Source organism: Rutilus rutilus (assembly GCF_951802725.1).
Source record: "Rutilus rutilus genome assembly, chromosome: 23".
Taxonomy (NCBI): domain Eukaryota; kingdom Metazoa; phylum Chordata; class Actinopteri; order Cypriniformes; family Leuciscidae; genus Rutilus; species Rutilus rutilus.
The window spans coordinates 1,032,448-1,049,961 of NC_140233.1; the positions used below are offsets into that span (position 1 = coordinate 1,032,448).

At 38.8% G+C, this 17,514-nt stretch overlaps 2 protein-coding genes across 3 annotated transcripts in view; one reads left to right on the forward strand and one right to left on the reverse strand.

Moving 5' to 3' along the window:
* Positions 1-17,514, reverse strand: part of LOC311283512 (E3 ubiquitin-protein ligase RNF19B-like) — a 320,725-nt gene that overhangs the window by 267,679 nt on the left and 35,532 nt on the right. The gene's annotated exons all lie outside the window — the stretch shown is intronic.
* Positions 1,989-7,785, forward strand: LOC311282869 (uncharacterized protein). 2 transcript variants are annotated; one of them, XM_084396931.1, is made up of 2 exons: positions 1,989-6,064; positions 6,203-7,785. In XM_084396931.1, exons 1-2 carry the CDS (start codon positions 5,331-5,333, stop codon positions 6,300-6,302), a joined length of 834 nt encoding a protein of 277 aa, XP_084253057.1. In that variant the 5' UTR covers positions 1,989-5,330; the 3' UTR covers positions 6,303-7,785. The 2 variants fall into 2 exon arrangements, with proteins under 2 accessions (XP_084253057.1, XP_084253058.1); XM_084396932.1 differs by having other exon boundaries at positions 6,211-7,785.

A 17,514-nucleotide genomic window follows, 5' to 3' on the forward strand; every position in this document is an offset into this window, starting at 1 on the left:
ACCTTTTGTCTTTAATGGCTCTGGGATGGCTCTTGGAACCGGAGTTCCTGGCCAGTATCAGCATTTGAATAAGTTATGCTGATTCAATTGGACTGGTAGCGCTCTCAGAGTAGGGTGTGTTCATACTTAATTTACATGCTTTGTTCAGAGACTCCACCTCTATGTAATCCCTCCCCTCTTTGAAAAGTATAATTACAATGAATACTGTATTATGGTCAGTCTTGATGATGATGAACTACAGACTACAGACTTGGAAGAATAAATCTCTTCTGCTTATAAGATCCATCTCAAGTCTCCTGGTTTTTGCTTCGATGAAGGAATAATAAGTTCCCAACAGAGTGAAGGGATTTGTGGAAACTGAAATGGAAGCACACATCTTACCTAATTCAGACTAAAACACATCTATTTAGCCTCACATACTGACTTTATTTGTAGGTCATACTGTTTTAATACTCTGTATTTTCTTTCTCATTTTTAGGAAAAGCACTTAATTACCATTGTTTATTTCTATACCAAATGTCATACACTTGCAATGAAGCTACAAATATAAACAACTACATTATTATGTTGATATCCTATATTTTTACAATAAAACTTGTCTTCTAATATCCTCAGTTGTTGCGTATACCGAGCTGCATCCAACACATTTGTAAATTACTTTCCTTGAACCCATTGTGCGAGTTCACTTTAATACCGCGTGCTTTATATACATGTTGCTGCTGATTGGACTGCAGTTCTGACACCCCCACCAAACAAGAGAAAACGTATCTCAAACCCCGTTGCACACCGGTGCACGCCGTCTCCAGGAAACATGACGTTCAACCCGGAAACCGTAGCAAAACGTTGCGCACTGTTTTTAACTTGAACGTGCCCCTGAGGTTCCGACCATTGCAGATCAGATGAACAGCTGCATCTCCTTTGTTGCTTGTCAATAAAGTTATTTCTTCTGAAACCTGGAACTTCGACTCTTGAGAGATTTCTTCGAGACCCGATTTGAGGACTTAGAATTGGCTACAGCATAATTGGCGAGCGAAGCCAGGAGTGGCGAAGGGGTCGAGGAGTGATCCCCAGTTCGCTGGCAGAGACCTCACAAACAAAGGCGCCATAAAATCAGGTAAGCAATTTTTGCTTATATTTGTTTTGTGTGGCTCCTGGTAAGCTAGCGCCTGGTTGGTAACGGCCTTAAATAAAAGACCCCACCAAAAAGGACCTAAAATTGATAAGGAATCAAAAAGGAGGATAATTTCCAGGTCTCAAGAAGGAGTGCATGGGGGGGTCACGTGATGCTAAGGAGTTGAAAAGACGTGAAAGACCGAGCTCCCAAATGATAGTCTCTATTTAATCTGAAAACAACGCTGAATAAGCTTATATTCGACGACTTCGAGCACGTATAATTCACCTTTAAATTCTGCAATGGATCGTCGTTCCAAGCTAAAGAAAGATCCTCAGAAAACCTACGAACTTGTCGAAGGTGAAACAACAAAAGATGGCGCCGGATCGAAGAACTCAAACGAAACTGAAAGTGAAGGGAATCGGGAAGGCGACATGCTTGCGGTTCTTCTTAAAGAAATTCAGGAAGGCAACAACATCCTCTCGCAAAAGATAGACTCTAAAACAGCGGATTTGCAAACGTCTATAGAAAACTTGCATTCGACGGTGAGCGGCCTTCTTGGAAGAGTAATGGAGGCCGAACAACGCATTGGTGACACCGAGGACGAAGTACGTCGGATTGACGGCTTTATGAAAGTGATCAGGCAAGAGAATGAGACACTAAAAGGTAAAGTGGAATACCTTGAAAACTACAGCAGACGCAGCAACATACGTATAGTTGGTATGAAGGAAGGCAGCGAAGGAAGCGACCCCGTTAAATTCTTCAGCGAGTGGCTGCCTAACGTTTTAGGCCCGCAACACTTCTCTGGACAACTGGATATAGAGCGGGCTCATCGTATTTTGAACCCCGTGCCGAATCCTGATAAGCCTTGTTGTGGGATCTGTGAATTCTAAATGGTGTTCCGAACGTACACACACACTCCCAGACACATATGCACGCACACACACACACAAACGTCTAAAGCGCAAAGGACGGAAAGGACGCAAGAATGACCATACATGGGAAACGGAGCTGTCATCACAAGATCCAGCTGATGCAAAAGACTGTTAATGTCGCAAGACTTTGGTTGTGAACGGCCAAGTGTGCAGCTCAGTCAGCTCAGTCATGAGACTGAGTTCCTCTGGAAAAACCCAAACTGTATTGAAACAATGTAACCCAGTTCCGTATAAATATGACTGCATTTTATTGTTAGGGGCTGCATTTTTGATTTTGGTGTCGAATGCATACCTAGAGAGGAATCAAACCTCTTCTAGTATTATCCTGGCTGAATTTCTTTTTGGTTTGAACTGCTCTGCTGTATTGATGTAACTTGGTACACCTCAGATGAGAACAAGTTCATGTTTACTCGATTTGCTTGAACTGCTGATAAGGTAATTAGTTTTTGTAATATTCACTCATACAGGACTGCCCTGTTGAGATTGAATAAGCTGAAGTTTTATATCCTGTAACATTTTCTTTTTGATTTGCTACAAGTATTGATTTTTGTATTAACAGTGTTTCAATCTTTTGTATAAATAAATTTTTATTTCTAAAGACAATCACTGTGAAGTCTTACTTCAGCTTTTACAAACAGTTCTAATAGCAATAGGCAGAGCAATACATTAATCCTTTATCATCGAAGATATACAAGGGTTCCAAGAGCGATTCAGCTGGAAGGTAAGCATGCTTTTAATTCATATGTCTTGTTAGTAATGTTTATTATTGTTTCCTTGGGTGTGTAGGGACTACACTTAGATTTACTGGTATAAATGATAACAAGCTAGTTGAGGGAATAATTTCCTATTCTGACCTGACAGCAAAAGATCACCTAGACACATTGATACTAGGGGTTAATCAGGAACGTGAGAGCAATACCAGATCTCACCACAGCCTCCAAGACCCATTTTGGTCCGAGAAAAACTCCGCTATCAAGATCGAGAAAAAATCCTGCGACTCGCCAAACAGAAGGGAGAACTAACCATGGACGGAAAAAGAATTAGTATCTTTCCCGACATGAGTCCGGATCTTGCTAAGAGGCGCAAACAGATGATCCCAGCTCTGAAAGCGTTTAAGGAACGGAAGGTCTCTTGCTACCTGGTCCATCCCGCTCGCATTAAGATCCTAATAGAAGATGGGAAATCCCGGTTCTTTGAGACACCCGGCGAGGCGTTCAAATATCTGGAGGGCCAGGATAAAACCTGAACGAACTATTCGGACTGTTGTGTTCCCAAGGACTACTGCTATTCCATTTTAAAATAACAGTACTTATTCCACTGAAGGTACGCAATCAGTAAGGAAACTGAAAATTACCTTAGTCAATCTATATGGAAACTAGCCTAACTTTTATAACTCAGTGTTGTAGTTAGAGTTAGGGAGCTCGGCTGGTAGCAGGTTTTGACTGTTCAGGATGATAAAGGAGCGAACGTGTTTTTCCGTAGAATTTGTTTACTTGTTTGCCGGCGTTGTTCTAAGCCGACAACTGAGCAGAGCAAAGTTTAAGTGTTCTTACATGTGTTTTTCCTTTCTTTTCTTTTCTTTTTTTTTTCTTCTTTTTTTTTTTTCTTTCTCTTTTCCCCGGGAGATACAGGGTTCTCTATATTTTTCTTTTTCCAAATATCCGCAAAAAGGATTGTTAACACTTTAGCAGCCACATGAATAGCCCATTAAAGTTTGTAACGTTTAACGTAAATGGCTTGCACAGCCCAATAAAAAGGAAGAGGGTATATACATATCTTAAAAAACAGAACGCAGATATAGTGTTTTTACAAGAAACACACTTAACAGCTCATGAACATCAGAAACTCAAGAGAGAGTGGGTTGGACAGGTTTTTGCATCCTCATTTAATTCAAAATCAAGGGGAACTGCAATATTAATTAATAAAAATGTTCCGTTTAGATTGTTAAAGACAGTCAGTGACCCATTGGGAAGATATATATTAGTACAAGGTTTTATATATTCAGAAATGTGGACTTTTTTAAATATATATGCGCCAAATTATGATGACCATTTGTTTATGCAAACTATTTTTCTTATGATTGCCCAGACACCAGGTTGGATTTTGGTAGGTGGGGATTTTAATTTCTGTATGGATTCGGTCCTGGATAGATCTTCACTTAGACCACAACCCCCAACTAAAGCATCTAAACTTTCTAAGACTTATATGAAAGATCTAAAATTAGTCGATATATGGAGGCAGGTCCATCCTAGTGATAGGGACTATTCTTTTTACTCCCACCCCCATAATACACATACAAGAATAGATTATTTTTTGTTACCTATCCAACTTGCACATCGGGTACTAACAATTGACTACCTTCCCCGCTTACTAAGTGATCACTCCCCATTGGTTATGTCCATATCCATGCCTGACAAAATAAGAGGTACTTATAGGTGGAGATTCAAATCCACACTCCTTAACCAAGATGATTTTGTTACTTTTATCAGAGAACAAATTAATATTTTTACCCTTACAAATAAACCCTCTTGTACAAATAAATGTATTCTGTGGGAAACATTGAAGGCCTACATTAGAGGACAATGTATTGCATATACCAAAGGGTTAGCAAAGCAAAAGAATAGTAAACTGGAAAACCTCGAAGCTGAAATAACTGATCTTGAAAAAATGTATACAAAAAAACCTTCTAAATGTTTATATAGAAATTTACTTAATAAGAAAAGGGAATATAATACCCTGAATACATATCAAGCAGAGAGGACCATAACAAGGTCACGGCAACGTTACTATGAACTTGGGGAGAAATCACATAAGGTGCTGGCATGGCAACTTAAAGCAGATGAAAACAAACAAATAATAAATTCGATAGACACTGGCAATAATATTACTTATAACCCTATAGAGATAAATAGCGCATTTAGAGAGTTTTATATAGAACTGTACTCTTCTCAAGTGAGTACAAGGTTGTAATCAGTTGTTGTCAGACACGGCGACTGAGTGCGTTGTTGTGTTTGGGGCTCCGTCGAATTAATTCAGAAACCTTGATTTTCTTCTTTACACTCTTTTACAAACGAACTTTTTCATTTTTATAGCGTGTGAACATATCTGGAATACTATTCTCTTTAAAAAAACAATCGGATTGCCTTGATATCGCTACTTATATCCAAACTTCCGCTACTAGCCTCAGCCCGCTAGCATTGCACGCGTGGTCGCGCCAATCGATCGTCTTATTTACACCCGTATCACTGAAAGCTATAATTCGCCATCATAGCACATCTGCTATAATGGCGAATATAACGGATGTGTGTCTAACGTTACCTTTGAGTGCAGGTGAGGACACGTTCGAGCTGCATTCTGTGCAGTTAGAGCTGGAATCCGTGGAGAAGCAGATCCGCGACCTACTAGAAAGACAGGCCGAACTGCGAGATCGGCGATCCGCGCTTGAAACATCACGCGCCGATGCTCACAAGTCAGTGGTTAGTAACGTTAACCTTTTTACTCCGACCTCGTCTACTCCGTGTGTTTCTCTGCCCAGGACGCGATCATCCCTAGTTTCATTCACTCCGGTACCGACACAACACCATGGACCCTGGGTGATTCCACAGCGGAAGACGCGAGCCCGGACCAGAGCAAGGACCTCTCCGCCCCTCCCGGCCTTCGAGATCTCCACACGGAACCGCTTCTCCCCTCTACGCGAGACGGAACGCGACGCTGTGATCATCGGCAGTTCCATCGTCCGGCATGTCCGTGCCACCATAGGTAAAGGTAAGGTTCGCACTCACTGCTTTCCTGGTGCTCGTGTTCTTGATGTCGCTGCGCAGGTCCCCGAGATCCTGAACGGTGACGAGCGCATCGGAGCTGTCGTACTGCACGCGGGAACGAACGACATCAGGCTGCGGCAGTCGGAGGTTCTGAAGAAGGACTACAGGAGCCTGATCGAGACGGTACGCAGCACATCGCCTGAAACAACGATCATCGTGTCTGGACCGCTTCCCACGTACCGACTAGGACATGAAAGGTTCAGTAGATTATTTGCTCTAAATGAATGGTTAATGTCATGGTGTAATGAACAGAGACTGCTCTAAATGAATGGTTAATGTCATGGTGTAATGAACAGAAACTGCTCTTTGTAAATAATTGGAATCTGTTCTGGGAGCGACCTAGGCTCTTCCGCGCTGATGGCCTTCACCCCAGCAGAATCGGAGCGGCTATTTTGTCGGACAACATCTCCAAGACGCTACACACCATATGACTAGTAAGTCAAAGTCCAAATCACACTCTTTGCTGTCCCAACTTAAATTATATAAGTACCAATGTAGAACATTATATAGAAACTGTGTCTATTCCTCGTTTAGTGAGGTCAAACATTAAATCTACTGTAGAATCTAGGAAAAATCTAATTGTGATTAAACCAGAAAATCTCAATATTAGTGTACAAAAACAATTTATAAAGCTAGGTCTTCTAAACATTAGATCACTCACACCTAAGGCGGTTATTGTGAATGAAATGGTCACAGATAATAGTTTCGATGTACTTTGCCTTACTGAAACCTGGCTTAAACCAAATGATTATTTCGGTCTTAATGAGGCTACTCCTCCTGGATACTGTTATAAGCATGAGCCCCGTCTGATTGGTCGTGGCGGTGGTGTTGCAACAATCTATAAAGATATTCTTAATGTTACCCAGAAAACAGGTCACAGGTTTAATTCGTTTGAAGTACTTGTGCTAAATGTTACTCTCTTAGATGTAAGAAAGAAATCCCTATTATCTCTAGCCTTGGCTACTGTATATAGACCGCCAGGGCCTTACGCTGATTTCTTAAAAGAGTTTGCAGACTTTCTCTCAGATCTATTGATCAATGTCGATAAAGCATTAATTGTTGGAGATTTTAACATACACGTAGATAACACAAATGATGCGTTAGGGGCTGCGTTTACAGATTTATTAAACTCCTTTAGGATCAAGCAAAACGTCACTGGTCCCACTCATCGTCTTAATCATACGCTAGATTTAATTATATCACATGGAACCAATCCAACCGATATAGATATTATACCGCAAAGTGATGAAGTCACTGACCATTACATGGTCACTTGCATACTACGTACTGCTGAAATTTGTCATGTTGCGCCACGTTATCGACCAGGCAGAACAATCCTTCCAACAACTATAGATAGATTCTCAAATAGCTTACCTGATCTATCTCAGTTGCTCAGTGAACCCAAACAAACAGATGAACTAGAGGAAATGACTAGCACTATGAGCACCATTTTCTCTAGTACATTAGATATCGTTGCACCAATTAGATTAAAAAAGGTTAGAGAGAAAACGAAAGCACCATGGTACAACAGTGCTACACATGTTATCAAGAGAGAAACTCGTAATTTAGAGCGTAAATGGAAACAAACTAATTTAGAGGTCTTTAGAATCGCGTGGAAAGACAGTATGTCACGTTATAAAAAGGCCCTAAAAGCAGCCAGGGCTGAGCACCTCCGCAAACTAATAGAAAATAACCAAAATAATCCAAGGTTTTTATTTAACACCGTGGCTAGACTAACAAATAAACAGACGTTACCTGAGCAAAATATTCCGTTACAGTTTAGTAGTAATGATTTTATGAATTTCTTCACTGAGAAAATAGAAAGCATCAGAAACACAATTGTAAATGTACAATCTTTAATGGTGTCTTATGATTCAGCCTCAATTATCCCTCAAGAACAACTACACCGCTTTACTACTATAGGACAGGAAGAGCTAAATAAACTTATCACTTCATCTAAAACAACAACATGTTTATTAGATCCAATACCCACTAAACTACTGAAAGAAGTGTTACCTGTAGTGGAAGAGCCTCTCCTCAATATTATTAACTCGTCTTTATCTTTAGGTCATGTTCCAAGAATATTCAAGTTGGCAGTTATAAAACCTCTTATTAAGAAACCACAATTAGATCATAATAACCTAGCAAATTACAGACCGATTTCAAATCTTCCATTTATGTCTAAAATACTAGAAAAAGTTGTGTTCGCTCAACTGGGCTCTTTCTTGCAAGAAAATGACACCTATGAAAAGTTTCAGTCAGGATTCAGACCGCATCATAGCACTGAAACTGCACTCGTAAAAATTACAAATGATTTACTTCTAGCTTCTGACCAAGGCTGTATCTCAATACTAGTTTTACTCGATCTTAGTGCTGCGTTCGACACTGTAGATCACAAAATACTCTTAGATAGACTACAAAACTACACTGGTGTTCAGGGACAGGCATTAAACTGGTTCAGATCGTACTTATCAGACCGTTACCATTTTGTCTGTTTAAATGGGGAAAAATCGATCATAACTCCAGTAAACTATGGAGTGCCGCAAGGATCTGTGTTAGGCCCTCTGTTATTTTCAATATATATGCTGCCACTTGGTAATATTATAAGAAAACATGGAATTAATTTCCACTGTTATGCTGATGACACTCAATTATATATTTCATCACGACCAGATGAAAACAATAAATTATCTAAATTAACAGAGTGTGTTAAAGATATAAAATACTGGATGACATGTAATTTTCTGCTATTAAATTCAGATAAAACGGAGGTATTACTTATTAGTCCAAAAAACTGCCCACAAAACCTCTTACAATACAACTTCAATTTAGAAGGGTGTCCTGTTACTTTATCCTCTACAGTAAAAGACCTGGGTGTTATATTAGACCGCAACTTGTCTTTTGAAAATCATATTTCATATGTTACAAGAACAGCCTTTTTCCACCTTAGAAACATTGCTAAGCTACGTAATATGCTATCAGTTTCTGATGCAGAAAAGTTAGTTCATGCATTCATGACCTCGAGACTAGATTACTGTATTGCTTTATTAGCTGGTTGTCCTGCATCCTCAATAAACAAGCTACAGTTAGTGCAAAATGCAGCCGCTAGAGTTCTTACTAGATCAAGAAAATATGATCATATAACACCAATTCTATCATCTCTACATTGGTTACCTATAAAGTTCCGTATCAATTACAAAGTATTACTACTGACCTATAAAGCCCTAAATGGTTTAGCTCCTGGGTATTTAACGGAACTTCTATCGCCCTACAATCCATCGCGCTCTTTAAGATCACTAAATTCGAGGCTTCTGGTCATTCCTAGGATATCTAAGTCCACTAAAGGAGGGAGGGCGTTTTCACATTTAGCTCCTAAACTCTGGAATAGTCTTCCTGATATTGTTCGAGTCTCAGATTCGCTGTCCCAGTTTAAAACTAGATTAAAGACGCATCTCTTTAGCCAAGCATTCACATAATAATTACCTTTTATACTACAGTTGAATCAGATTGAATGCATTAATATTATGAACAGCAGCTACGCTAATTATTTCCCATCTGCTTTTCTGTTGTTATCTCGGGACGCTAGTCCCGAGATAAATACAGATCGTCAGCTCCAGTTTGTATCCAGCCTCCCATGGAAACTACAGATGCCCCAACACCCGTGAAGAGACGACCCGACGCCGTGAAGAGACGACCCGACGCCGTGAAGAGACGACCCGACGCCGTGAAGAGACGACTCGACGCCCGTGAAGAGACGACTCGACGCCCGTGAAGAGACGACTCGACGCCCGTGAAGAGACGAATCGACGCCCGTGAAGAGACGACTCGACGCTGGCGATGTTTATGCCCTAAATCAATACATGATTAACTAACTGTATTTCTCTATGTACATTTCTGAAATGCACTTTCTGTAAAGCTGCTTTGAAACAATATGTATTGTGAAAAGCGCTATACAAATAAATTTGAATTGAATTGAATTGAAAGTGAGGGACGATATGTCCGAAATGGAAAAATGTATCTCTACTGTTGACCTGCCATCCTTAACTGAAGAAAATAGTCATAGTTTGGATAGACCATTCTCCACTACAGAACTAAATGAAGCAATACAGTCATTACCATCTAATAAATCTCCAGGAGAGGATGGCTTCCCTCCTGAGTTTTATAAAACATTCAAAGATATGCTCACACCATATTTAATGGATGTTTTAGACCAAGCTAGGAATGACGGGTGCTTCCCGGAGTCATTTTCTAATGCTATCATTTCAGTTATTTACAAAAAGGGGAAAGACCCATTACAGTGTGGTTCTTATAGACCAATATCTCTTCTTAATACGGATTACAAAATAGTAACTAAAATGATAACCAGGAGACTAGAAAATTATTTACCTTTGCTTGTGAAACCAGATCAAACAGGTTTTATACGTAATAGATTATCCTCAGATAACTTAAGACGATTCTTTAATATAATACACTTTGCTAATACCAATCGGACACCTGGAGTTGCCATCTCTCTTGATGCCGAAAAGGCATTTGACCGTGTTGAATGGTCGTACTTATTTCGTGTGCTTGGAAAATTTGGATTTGGTGAAAAATTTATTGATTTGATTCAATCTCTCTATAAATCTCCCAGAGCTAAAATTATTACAAATGGAGTAATCTCTGCCCCATTTCCTCTGTCTAGAGGATGCAGGCAGGGCTGCCCACTTAGCCCAGCCCTCTTTGTATTAGCAATTGAACCACTGGCGGAAGCCGTTAGAACTAGTTCTAATATTAAAGGATTTGATATTGGCTCTGAAATACATAAAATATCACTCTTTGCTGATGATATTCTCTTATTTTTAACCAACCCAACAGATTCTCTTACACATCTGCAAAAACTTTTACATTCATACAGTCAGTTCTCTGGTTATAAGGTCAACTTTGATAAAAGTGAAATATTGCCTTTATCTACATTTGAATATGAAACCGTCAGTGACAAACTTCCCTTTAAATTTTCACCTGCTGGTATTAAAAAATATCTTGGTATTTATGTAGATGGGGACTTGAAAAATCTTTATAAGCTTAACTTACTTAAAACCTTGGAGAAAGTGAGGGGTGATCTGGATCATTGGATGGACCTGCCTCTTACATTACTGGGGAGGATTAATGTCATTAAGATGAATACCTTGCCTAAATTCTTATATATATTTCAATCTCTCCCAATCCATATTCCACAAACTTTTTTTTCTTCCCTTAATAGTTTGATCAGACGTTTTATATGGCGTGGTAAAACACCCAGATTAAGTCTTGATAAATTGACTTTAGAGTATAATCAAGGGGGATTAAAATTACCAAATTTTAAAATGTACTGGTGGGCAGCACATTCAAGATATCTGGCCCAAATATTTGGAAGTGAGCCCACCCCCTCATGGCTTAAAATAGAATTATGTGAATTAAAAGAGGAAAACCCCACAGATATTTTATATAAATGGGATGAGAAATTGATAAAAAAAATCAGAAACCCAATGATTATTCATACAGTCAGTTTGTGGGTAAGGATGCAACAGACATTTGGACAGAAAGGGATTCTTTCCCCTAAGACACCATTATGGAGCAATAGATTGCTCCCCAAATGTTTCCAGGATAAGCATTTTAAACTATGGGCTGATAATGGAATTTCTCATCTACAACAATGTTTTGAGGATGAAATACTGATGTCTTTTGAGCAGCTTAAATCCAAATACAATTTAAATAATAAAGAGTTTTTTAGGTACTTGCAATTGCGAGACTTTCTAAGAGTTAAAACCCAACTGAAACTACCTAGTTTAACACAACTGGAGCAATATGTCTACTCAAGTCAACCGCTATACAAAATAATCTCTAGAATATATAAATCTCTTATGATAAATAAACCACTGCCTGAATTAGATAAATCTAAAGTGAGATGGGAACAAGACTTGGACATTAGCATTGAAGGAGAAACATGGGGTGACCTGTGTCAAAATGGTGTTACATCATACTTGAACTCTAGATATAGAATGATTCAGTTTAACTTCCTTCACCAGATGTATATCACACCATCTAAGCTTCATAAGTTTAACAAAAAAAATTCACCTCTTTGCTTTCGATGTGGTGTGGAGGAAGGAACTTTTTTGCATTCCACATGGACTTGCCCTCTCATTCAGGGATTTTGGCAAAAAGTATGTCATTTTATTTCTGATATCCATGGAGTAAGTTTTCCACCAGACCCAGAAGTATGTTTATTGGGTAATTACACCAATTCCAATATTACACAAGATTATGCCATAAGACTGACAGAAATTCTGCTAATAATTGCGAAGAAGTGTATTGCAATTAAGTGGAAATCTGATACTGTTATTCCTATAAATTTATGGTTATCTGAGGTTAATAACTGTGTACCACTGGAAAAAATAACATACTGGTTAAGAAAAAAAAGTAAAGTATTTAATAAAATTTGGCAACCCTTTTTCCGCTATATGGAAGAAACTTCAATAGACCGGTTGGATTCTCTTCTCGAGTGAGGCTTATATCGTATATTTACAATATCCTGTATCATCCCATTGTACTGTATAATGTGTATTTTTATTTTATTCATTTTTTATGTTTTGTTTGGACTAATCTCTGTCTTATTTGTGCAATAAGTTGTGTGAGTTTTTGTCTGTTTTCTTTTGTTTATGTAACAGTTCAAAAGCTAAAATAAAATATTCCAAAAAAAAGAAGGAGTGCATGCGTAAAAAGGCCTACAGTAAAGCAGGAAGTGCTTAAACGCAGGAAGTGCAGAATAAAGCAGTAAGTGCTTGTCAGGGACCAAGGCAGTGAGGCAAGAGGACACAGGAAACTGTTTTCAAAAAAAGGGGTTTTATTACCCAAAATATTAAGGAGTTACATAAAGACCAAAATTAATAATTAGGCCTTAAAAAGAGGTCAACAAAAAGTAACTGAATGTAAACTCAAATACATAGACTCGTAACACAAAATTAACTGAACAAAACTGACCTTCCCACAAAGACACAGAAAGGAGCTTAAATAACGGCTTGACAAAACCAGGGGTCCGTTCTTTGTACGTCGCTAACTCACTTAGCTGGATTTGATTGTTGGCGATTTGGCATGATCTTGGATTGTTTGGTTCTTCAACGCTCATCCTGGACTTGCTGTCATAGCAACAGGTGCGCAAACTTAAACCTGCTCGGGAGCAGGCTTATTTCATGTTAACAGGATTAGATCCCGGCTTCATAAGCGGAGCTGATACGGGAAGTCCAGCGCAGTGCGATAGTGCACTTTCTGAGATATATATTTTTTCTCGTGACTCGTGAGATTGTCGTTTTTTGTCGCTTTTATGTTTAAAAAACAGTTTTAGGGTTTTTTTGTGCCATTTCCAAGCCACTTAAGACCCAATGTTGTAGGCTAAAGCAGGTTTTTTTTTTTTTTGCCTATCATAATTTTTTTATGAAGTTCATACAATCATGACCATGCCGATTACAGATATGTCACTCAGGCTTCACTAACGTGATTGGTACCATAGACTATAGGCTAGACCATAGACTGCCATCAAGGCCTCAATGAAGGGGATTATGTGAACAGAAAGGGGGTTCACAATGTAAATGTGCAGCCCAGTTACTATTGTGATTCTTAATATTCCAGATTAGTAGTAATATATCAAATAAAAAAAAGGCAGTTGACTAAAATCTTCCATATCACAAGTGTGAAAGCAAAATGGCCAGGATCTGTGCATGACTTAAGCATTTTCAGAGATTCACATTTATGCACATTATTTGAAAGTGGTAAGAAAAGTTCCACAATTAAATATCAAGCTCACTGTATTACATACACTTATGCTGATCCTAACAGAACTGCATTTGTTCATAGGTGATTATGACATGTTCCTGCAGACAGGTGTTTTATGACCCCATTCCCTGACCCAAACCAGTTACAATGCAGCTCCAGGACAAGGGCACACAATGAATTGAACTTTGGCTAACTAAAGGGAAGATTTCAGTGTCTGAAAAGTCTGAGGTCTATTCACATGGCTATTCACTGGCCACCTGTAGGCCTTATGTGTCCTCTGTCTGTGCAGACTCTTCTGTAGGCCTTTCTGTAGATGTGGAATCCTGCAACTTATATTGCAGCCATAAAGCATACAAGTATAAATGAAGTAAAGTTATTTATGCACTTGCAGGAACCTCCCACTTTACAAATTAAGCACTGCTAAATATGTAGACATAAAGTTATACAATGGAGGACATAACAGCTAATTATTTTGTGATCTTTATTCTAAAAAATAGTATCAATTTCAAAAGAAAAAAAGTCCTTCTCATTGGCGCTGTTGTGTGCGGCAACTTTTATTCTCAGCCGGCTCTGCATCATGGGGTAGAGTGCGACACTCCACGATGAGCAGCGCGCCCGCACCACTTCTCTCCGCTCCGCTCCCCCTATCCACCGAACATTAAATTTCGGCAACAGCCAATAAAGCTTTCCTGCTCTCTAACACCGGTGCGAATCGCGTCTTGATAGCATAGGACAAAATGTAAAAATATAGAAGACATAAGCTTAGTTTTCAGACATACGACTCACTAGGGAGTAGGAGGAAAAAAAAGAGATTTTGAGAGAAAAAAATATATTTTGTTTAAAAGTACACATATTCAAGCTTTCTATAGCCTATATTTATCAGGTCTGTGAGACAAGTAAGTAAGTAAGTAAGTAAGTAAAATTTATTTATATAGCACATTTATCACAGCAAAGCTGACCAAAGTGCTGAACAAAGTCAAAGAATAACATGAAATAAACAAAACATACGATACAATAAAACAAATGGAAACATAGATAAAATCACAAATTTAAAATGCCTGGGAATAAAAATATGTTTTCAACTTCATTTTAAAGGTTGTGATAGACGTTACAAGGCGAAAGTCCAGTGGAAGTTGGTTCCAGAGACGGGGGGCCGCAATAGAAAAAGCCCTATCACCCTTTGTCTTTAGGCGTGAACGAGGGACAACTAAGAGAGCTCTATCAGAAGATCTTAATGATCTGGGGGATGAAAACGGAATAAGATGATCTGAGAGATAAGATGGAGCTTGACCATTGAGAGCTTTAAAAACAAACAACAAAATTTTAAATTGAATTCTGAAATAAACAGGAAGCCAATGAAGAGAGGCCAAAACTGGTGTAATGTGATCTGTTTTCTTTGCCCCAGTCAACAGCCTTGCAGCAGCATTTTGTACCATCTGTAAGCGTGCAATGGATGACTGTGGAAGACCCAAATATAATGAATTGCAGTAGTCGAGGCGGGAGGTAATAAAAGCATGAATGACTTTCTCCAGATCATTAAAAGTTAAAAATGATTTCAGTCTCGAAATTATCCGTAACTGATAAAAACTGTTCTTGACAACTGTATTAATTTGTTTAGTTAAGCAAAGTTCAGAGTCCAAAATGATACCAAGATTCCTGACCTGGGATGAGACTGAGGGGAAGTGCTTGCCGAGCTCATTTATGAGACAACTTCTCAACTTAGAGGGGCCAACGACGATTACTTCCGTTTTATTTTCATTAAGTCTAAGAAAGTTGTTGGAAAGCCAATTTTTAATGTCCCCTAGGCAGGCCAATAAAGGTTGAATGGTATCACCAGCTTTCAATGGTATGTACAGCTGGGTATCATCCGCATATAAATGAAATGAAACTTTGTGTCTCCTAATAATGTCTCCCAAAGGTCGCATATATAAATTAAAAAGGAGTGGCCCTAAAATGGATCCTTGAGGCACTCCACAGATAATAGGAGCAACAGACGAAGAAAACTTACCCAACTCAACAGAAAAAAACCTGTCTCTAAGATATGAATTAAACCACTGCAAAGCAGTACCCCCAATACCAAACAAATTTTCTAACCGGCAGAGAAGAATATCATGATCAACTGTATCAAAAGCTGCTGTAAGATCAAGAAGCAGCAGAACTGAATTTTTTACCACTATCCGCTGCAAGCAAAATGTCATTGAATACTTTAAGCAAAGCAGACTCAGTGCTATGATGGGCAGAGAAACCAGATTGGAGAGGTTCTGTTAATTTAGCTGCATTCAAAAAGGAAATCAATTGTGAATATACAACTTTTTCTAAAAGTTTAGATAAAAATGAAAGCTTAGAGACAGGCCGATAATTATCAAGACAGTTTTCATCTAAACCCTGTTTCTTGAGCAAAGGTTGAACTACAGCATGTTTAAAAAAATTCGGGACTACCCCAGCACTTAGAGACGAGTTAATCACTGACTGAATGGAAGTACCAATTTCAGAAAAAGAGGCCTTAATAATCTCAGAAGGAATGACATCAAGTGAAGAGGCAGTTTTCTTCATCTTATTGACCAAATCACAAAGTTCCCTCAAAGAAACACTTTGAAAACAAGAAAAAGAAGCCGGACTTGCCAGCCAAAACAGTGACAGATCTGATGACTGCAAGGTAAAAGAAGAGCGGATAGCTAAAACTTTATCTGAAAAAAACTGTAAAAAATCTTCACAAAGTTTAGTTGAGGGTTCCACATGAAACTGACAACCTGGATTAATTACTGAATTAATCGTGGAAAACAGAATTCTAGGTCTATGAGAGTGTGTAATAATTAAATCTGAAAAATACTTAGACCTAGCTGATTTTGCAGCTTTCTGAAAGTTAAATAAACATTCCTTGAAAAACTCACAAGACACAGTTAACGAATCCTGTTTCCATGGTAAACGCACTCTGGCGCAGGTTGCTTGGAAGAGGATTGAGAGCTAGAGTAGAAAACTGGGCAGTTTCTCAGGTAACCAGCTTCCATACAACATTTGATGTTAAATAGGGCTTGGCGATCGTAGGTCAGCACTGAGTCTACATGATACCAGTGCAACACCACACAGAGAACAAACAGTACAGGTAACGTTACTACAGACTGAAACACACAAGAGAGACGGCATGCCGAGTGCACTGGCGCCATCTTGGATCCTACCAAGTAGCTTATCTGAGTTTCGGTTCATTTACAGTATGGAAGACGAGCTCCAGTTCACGCGCTGGTGCCGTCATGATTATTTTGCATGCCATATTTACTTATTTATTAAATTCAGGCAATTAATTGGTTGGTAAAACATTGATTAAAATTAAGATACAATTAATACAAAACGAAATTCGTTTTAAAGAAAGTCTTTCTACAAAAACAAACTTAATAAAGTGGTCTAAATCATGTCTGCCCACTCCATTTGTCTCCCGATAGCCTATATTGCACAATTTTTTTATTTTATTTAATTTAAACATAAATATGAAACTAAATCGTTTTCTTCAGTTCTCAACCGTTCTCTTCTCTCAAGCGCGCAGCTGAGGCAGTGTCGCTGTCAAATATATCCATGGGAAAAGTAACGTTGCGCCGAATTGAAAAAGGAACTACGTTTCGTTACCAAATTTTTAGTAGTAACGCGTTACACTACTTTTTACCCGAAAAAGTAGTTACGTTACTGTAACGCGTTACTTTGTAACGCGTTACACACAACACTGCATGGAGGGGAAATCAGACCAGCACTGGTAGATAATTGGACACTGGAAAGGCTGGAGGTAGTGGTAGTTTTGAGGAGCAACCCCAACCATACCAGTCATATGTGGGTAGAAATTTATGAAAACGGAGAAGAGACAGAAGAGCAGTCA

What these genes read in the sequence shown, in the direction of transcription:
- LOC311282869 (XM_084396931.1), top strand. Translation starts at nt 5,331, where the DNA reads ATGGCGAATATAACGGATGTGTGTCTAACGTTACCTTTGAGTGCAGGT. An exon ending in TACCGACTAGGACATGAAAG is followed by an intron (nt 6,065 to 6,202) that starts GTTCAGTAGATT and finishes CTGTTCTGGGAG; the next exon opens with CGACCTAGGCTCTTCCGCGC.